At 58.1% G+C, this 6,085-nt stretch overlaps 1 protein-coding gene across 1 annotated transcript; it reads left to right on the top strand.

Annotated features, from left to right (window-relative positions):
• The first annotated feature begins 2,483 nt into the window (after positions 1-2,483).
• C19H19orf25 (chromosome 19 C19orf25 homolog) lies at positions 2,484-5,944 on the top strand. Its single transcript, XM_075902700.1, has 3 exons — positions 2,484-2,592; positions 3,654-3,816; positions 4,308-5,944. Exons 2-3 carry the CDS (start codon positions 3,681-3,683, stop codon positions 4,502-4,504), a joined length of 333 nt encoding a protein of 110 aa, XP_075758815.1. The 5' UTR covers positions 2,484-2,592; positions 3,654-3,680; the 3' UTR covers positions 4,505-5,944.
• The last annotated feature ends 141 nt before the right edge of the window (positions 5,945-6,085 follow it).

The following is a 6,085-nucleotide window of genomic DNA, read 5'->3' as shown; positions in this document are numbered from 1 at the left end:
AGGGCAGGACCAAGCACCATCTAGACCGTCCCTGACCGGTGTCTCTCCAACCTGCTCTTAAATCTCTCCAGAGATGGAGATTCCACAATCTCCCTAGGCAATTTATTCCAATGTTTAACCACCCTGACAGTTAGGCTGCGTCTAGACTGGCAAGTTTTTCTGCAAAAGCACTTGCTTTTGCACAAAAACTTGCCAGCTGTCTACACTGGCCGCTTGCTTTTGCGCAAAAGCACTGACGTTCTACTGTCCGAAATCAGTGCTGCTTGCGCTAATGCTTTGACGTTCCCATTCGGGCAAAAGCCTTTTCCGGAAATGTTTTTGTGCAAGAGAGCCAGTGTAGACAGCTAAAAACTGTTTTGCGCAAAAAAGCCCCGATGGTAAAAATGGCGATCGGGGCTTTCTTGCGCAAAACCGTGTCTAGATTGGCACAGATGCTTTTCCGCAAAAGGTGCTTTTGTGGAAAAGCGTCCATGCCAATCTAGACGCTCTTTTCTGCAAATGCTTTTAATGGAAGTGTTTTTCCATTAAAAGCATTTGCAGAAAATCATGCCAGTCTAGACGTAGCCTTAGGAAGTATCTCCTAATGTTCAACCTAAACCTCCCTTGCTGCAGTTTAAGTCCCTTGCTTCTTGTCCTGTCCTCAGAGGCCAAGGAGAACAATTTTTCTCCCTCCTCCTTGTAACACCCTTTTAGGTATTTGAAAGCTGCTCTCATGTCCCCTCTCAGTCTTCTCTTTTCTAAACAAAACAAGCCCAATTCTTTCAGTCTTCCCTCCCAGCTCATGTTCTCTAGACCTATAACCATTCTCTGAAGACAACAGATGCCCCCTTCTGCCATAGCATCTCCACCCTATGCAGGGGGCACTTTTGGAGTAGGCAGGAGGCTCAGAAGGGAGATTAGGCCCGGACTCAGGCACTTGAGTGCCCTTGGCTTGCTTCACGTGGACAGCAGACATCCTCTGAGGGTAACCACTTAGGAATGGTCTGAATCGGCTCCAGTGTGGATGCAACGCCCCAGCGTCCGTGAGTTACTTGCTGCTTTAGCCAGGGCTGAACTTAGCCTCTCTGCTACTCGCCTTGCAGTACAGGCCGTCCCCGGGTTACATGGATCTGACTTACATTGGATCCCTACTTACAAATGGGGTGAGGCAACCCCGCACTAGCTGCTTCCCCCCAGCAGACTAGGGAGACGCGAAACTAGTACCCCCCCCCCCCAGCAGACCAGGGAGACACGAAGCTAGTGCCCCCCCAGCAGACCAGGGAGACGCGGAGCAGCTTTTCTCAGCAGACACCTCAGCTTGAGAATAAAGGACTGAGGGAAGTGAGGTGTGGGAGAATAAAACTGAGCTCTGGAGAAATGTTTGGCTAGAGTTTTCCTTACAATATGTATCAGTTCCGACTTACATACAAATTCAACTTAAGAACAAACCTACAGTCCGTATCTTGTACGTAACCCGGGGACTGCCTGTATAGAGACCAAAGGATTTGCAACTAAGTTTGTGTATCAAGTAGGGATGTAAAATCCCATTTAATCAGTTAACGGCTTAAATGAGATCCTACAGGTGGGGGCCGGCATGGTCTGCCCACAGTGGGGTGGGCTTGGCCAGGCAGGAACAGCCCCCCAGCCCGCCCCCCGTGGGCTGCTCCGGGCCCAGCTGGGCTGCCACTGGGCAGGGAACTCCTCATGTGCAGCCCAGGCACTCCATGCGGCAGGTGGGCGGGGAGCTGCACTGACCCTGCTAGCCATAGGTGAGTTGTGGTAGCATGTTTAAGGTGCACCGCCCCCCATGCTCCTGCCAAAGTTGTAATTGTCAATGGGGTGCCCCTACATGCCTCCGCCCCTGCTGGCTCCAGTCACCTATATATGTGCTGCTGTCCCGGCTAGCGGCCCTCAGATCACATACACAGAGAACAAGGAGTCTGCTCTACAGCCTTAGCTGCCGGGGCGGAGATTCCTGCACGAGGTGCCAGAGGTCCCAGGTTTGCTTCTGTTACGGGGGGTCCCCCAGCCCATGTCAAACGTGCTGCCTCAAGGCACAAGTCCCTGCCTCCCACTCACAAGCTGCCCACGGCTTTGCAATGGGGCGCTGTGCTCACCTCCCCCGTGCAATGCACGAGCTGGGGGAGGGAGCAGGGATGGAGCAGCTGCTGGGGGAGGAGGAGCTCAGGGTGCAGGGCAGCGTTCCCTGTAAGCTGGGTGCTCACCACTCAGAAGAGTCCAATGCCCCTGGCTGATTAGCAGGGCGCCCGCAGCCGGCAGCCTGTGTGTCTCCCGGTGGTGCACATGCCTGCGTGCACAGAACAAAATTTATTCTGCACGTGGATGGGAAGGATTGGAGGGAACCCTGGTGCGGGGGGGGGGGCAGAGTGCGGGTCTGAGGGGCTGTGGCTGAGTCACCTTCTCCCTCCCCTTCCCCGCCCCTCCGCGGTGCCAGCGAGCGGAGCGCGGCCCCTTTAAGGGGGGGGGCGGAACGCCAATGACGCGGCGGGGAGGAACCGGAAGTGGGGCCTGCAGTGGTTCTGGGCCGTGGGCGGGGCTACGGTGGCCGGCTGGGAAGGGGGAAGCCGCGTCCGCAGCCAGGTGGACGTGTAGGTGGGTGGGCACGTGGGGCGCGTCCGCTGGGGGGCGGGGCGGGGCGGGGCGGCGGCTATATGGTGGGGGGGAGCAAAGGGGGCGGGGCTATATGGTGGGGGGAGCAAAGGGGGCGGGGCTATATGGCCGGGGGGGATAGCAAAGGGGGTGGGGGCTATATGGTCAGGGGGGTAGCGAAGGGGGCAGGGCTATATGGCCGGGGGGGGAGCAAAGGGGGCAGGGCTATATGGCTGGGGAGTAGCAAAGGGGGCAGGGCTATATGGTCAGGGGGGTAGCGAAGGGGGCAGGGCTATATGGTCGGGGGGGGTAGCAAAGGGGGCAGGGCTATATGGCCGGGGGGGGGGAGCAAAGGGGGCAGGGCTATATGGCCGGGGGGGGAGCGAAGGGGGCAGGGCTATATGGTCGGGGGGGGGTAGCAAAGGGGGCAGGGCTATATGGCCGGGGGGGGGGAGCAAAGGGGGCAGGGCTATATGGCCGGGGGGGGAGCAAAGGGGGCAGGGCTATATGGCTGGGGAGTAGCAAAGGGGGCAGGGCTATATGGTCAGGGGGGTAGCGAAGGGGGCAGGGCTATATGGTCGGGGGGGGGTAGCAAAGGGGGCAGGGCTATATGGTCGGGGGGGGGTAGCAAAGGGGGCAGGGCTATATGGCCGGGGGGGGGGGGAGCAAAGGGGGCAGGGCTATATGGCCGGGGGGGGGGGGGAGCAAAGGGGGCAGGGCTATATGGCCGGGGGGGGGGGGGAGCAAAGGGGGCAGGGTTATATGGTCATGGGGGGTAGGATGTGCAGTGCAGGGTAGGAACAGGGGCAGAGATCTGGCACGTGGGGCGGGTAGGAATGGGGGAGTGGATAGGCGCTACTAGAAGGAGATAGGAAGGGGTGGGGGTGTATGGTCTGAGGCGGGGGTAGAAATGGTCAGGGATCTGGCATGCGCGGGGGGGTGTCTAGCAATGGGGGTGGGGGCCAGGGATTAAGGGGTGTATAGCCAGTCGCAGGGAAGGGGTGCAGCAGCATCTCAGCGGGCAGGAACGTCACTGCCTCTGCCTCTCTTCATGCCTGCTCTAGGATGCCTGTTTCGGAGGCGGAAGAGTGATGAGCTCCAAGGGCAAGAAGCGGGTGGTTCTGCCGACCCGGCCCGAGCCACCCAGTGTGGAACAGATTCTCGAGGACCTCAGCAGCGCCCAGCCATCCGATCCCATGTTTGTCCTTCTAGCAGAGACCAACAAAGGTAGGAGAATGCATCCCAGCTCGTTACCCTGGAGTCCCGGCGAGTGCATTCAGTAGGAATTCTACCCAGCCAGCCTCTCCAGTCTTAGCTATGCATTACGACTTCTCCTTCAGTGAACATTGCATTCCTGCGCCTTGAACGGTGCTGCCACCCTGCCAGTTTGTTGGCTTGAATGCCATGAGTTGTGGAGTCCTGTTCTTGGAGGACACCTCTTAATAGCCTCAAAGCCGCACCTGTGCTTGGTGTCTGCTCCGAAATGTACATTAGGGTTTGTCTATGCTACCGGACAGCTCGATGGGCAGCAATCGATTCAGCAGGTGTCGATTTATCACATCTCGTGTAGTACATTGACTTCAGCTACTTATTCCCGTAGCTGATATTGCGTAACTTAGATCCATCCCCCCCGATAGCGTAGACCAGCCCTTAGCTTTGTGTTCAAAGACTATCCCTTGTTGTTCTCTGTCTCTTCCTCCCACGTTTCCCCTCCCCAGACTTGCCAGCCCCTGGCAGGAAGGAGGACCCTGAAGTGAAGCGAGAGTGCCTGTACCAGCAGAGTCATTCTTACGTGGAGATGACCCAGCGGCTGCAGAAAGCCTGTAGTCTGCTGAAGGAGAAATGCGAAGAGCTGAAGCAGGCGGGCGTGACTTTGGAACAGAACGTCATGGAAATTAGGGAAAAGGCTTTGTGAGGCGGTTTGGTCTTTGAGGAGACTGGGCTGGCTTTTTGTCTATGCTCCTGGAGGGCCTGCCCTCGACAATAAAAAGCCCCCCCTCCTAGTCCTGAACCAATGCTCAATGTGGCTCAGATTTTCACAGACCTCCCCAGGGTGGCGTCTTGCTTTGGAATCCAAATCCGAAGCCCAGAAAGCCACCCACCCACGTAACGCCGGCGTGTGCTTTGATTTAATGGAGGATCTGGAGCTACTGCTGGCATGACGTCCCCCATCCCCTCTGGGTTTACATATGACTTCTCCCTCTGGTACTGCCCCCACGACGATGAAATTGCGTCCTGCATCTCCGCCATGCTGCACGAGCAAGGCTTCCGGGGTTACGCCGAGCACCAGGACCAGGTGGCAGGCACCTCCGTCCTCATGACGGCCACCGAGGTCATCCAGGCGAGCAGGGTCGCTATCGTCATCCTGTCGGCCCGGTCGCTGGCGGACCCCTGGTGTCAGCGCGTCTTGGAGTGGAACCTGCACCATGTGATCGAGCAGGAGGGGACGAAGATGATCCCGGTGTACGTGGACGTCAAGAAAGAGCAGGTGCCGCTGGTGTTAAGGCATCTGAACGAACTCTGCTACAAACAAGCCTTCTTTAAGCGGAGGCTGCTGGAGAGCTTGAAAGCCCTCAGGCCTCCCGCTGGCCGAGCGAGGGCCGAGCGCGCCTCCAAAGCGACCTGTGTGAAAAGCAGGGTCAGCCGATAGCAAGTGGGGCTAAGTACAGGTGGGACCTCCCTGGTCCGGCACCCTTGCGACCTGACTGGTACCGGATGAGGGATTTTGCCAGACCAAGGGAGGTCATTTCTGGCCCCATCCCCTGTCTTGCCCCTCCCTCCCCACTGGCTTCCTCCTGCCCCATCCCAGTTGAGCCACATGCTGGCTCCCGGGCCCCACCCTTACCCAGCCCAGCTGAGCTGTATGCCAGGCTCTCCGCCCCCAGCTGAGCCCCAGATGTGCTGTGTATCCCTCCCCCACCACAGTGCACCGTGCAGGACTCCCATCCCCCGCAGTGCGCTGGAACTCTCTGATCCTGGAACATCTGTGGGCTGCCGGACCAGAGAGTCCCGGTTTATAGAGGTGCTGCTTGTAGCTGCTGGGTAGAGCTTGGACTGATCCTGGCGGACTTGGCTTTGCTTCCAGCCGGGAGTGCAGCGACACGTCTCGGCCTGTTTGTCTGCCACCCGGTGTCTGCCGTGGGCCCTGTGGCAGCGCTGGCGGTGAACTGACCTGCCTGGCTTTGTGCCTGGACTCGGCCGCAAGACTACTTAGAAAATAAAGTGGTTGGTCGGCAGCGGGAGGCTGCTGTTAAAATGCCCCGGGGATGTCTATGGAACACGAGCCACATCCCCTGGCTGCCCCTGTCATAAATCTCATGATTGAAGTTCTGATTAAAATCCACTCCTCCAAAAACGGCAGCGATGAGTCTTTGTTACAAGCTCGTTACTGGAGATGGGCTGAATACGGATGAATTCGGGCCTGCTGGGCTTTGTTTTTAGCTTGAGGCACACCCAGGACTGTGTCACCTCTCAGTGCTTTGCTACCTGGGTGCAG

The sequence above is a fragment of the Pelodiscus sinensis genome, chromosome 19, assembly GCF_049634645.1.
Source record: "Pelodiscus sinensis isolate JC-2024 chromosome 19, ASM4963464v1, whole genome shotgun sequence".
Lineage (NCBI taxonomy): Eukaryota > Metazoa > Chordata > Testudines > Trionychidae > Pelodiscus > Pelodiscus sinensis.
The sequence above is the reverse complement of the archived record's forward strand: the minus strand, read 5'-3'. Positions and strand labels throughout refer to the sequence as shown.

What these genes read in the sequence shown, in the direction of transcription:
- C19H19orf25 (XM_075902700.1), top strand. Translation starts at nt 3,681, where the DNA reads ATGAGCTCCAAGGGCAAGAAGCGGGTGGTTCTGCCGACCCGGCCCGAG. An exon ending in TCTAGCAGAGACCAACAAAG is followed by an intron (nt 3,817 to 4,307) that starts GTAGGAGAATGC and finishes TCCCCTCCCCAG; the next exon opens with ACTTGCCAGCCCCTGGCAGG.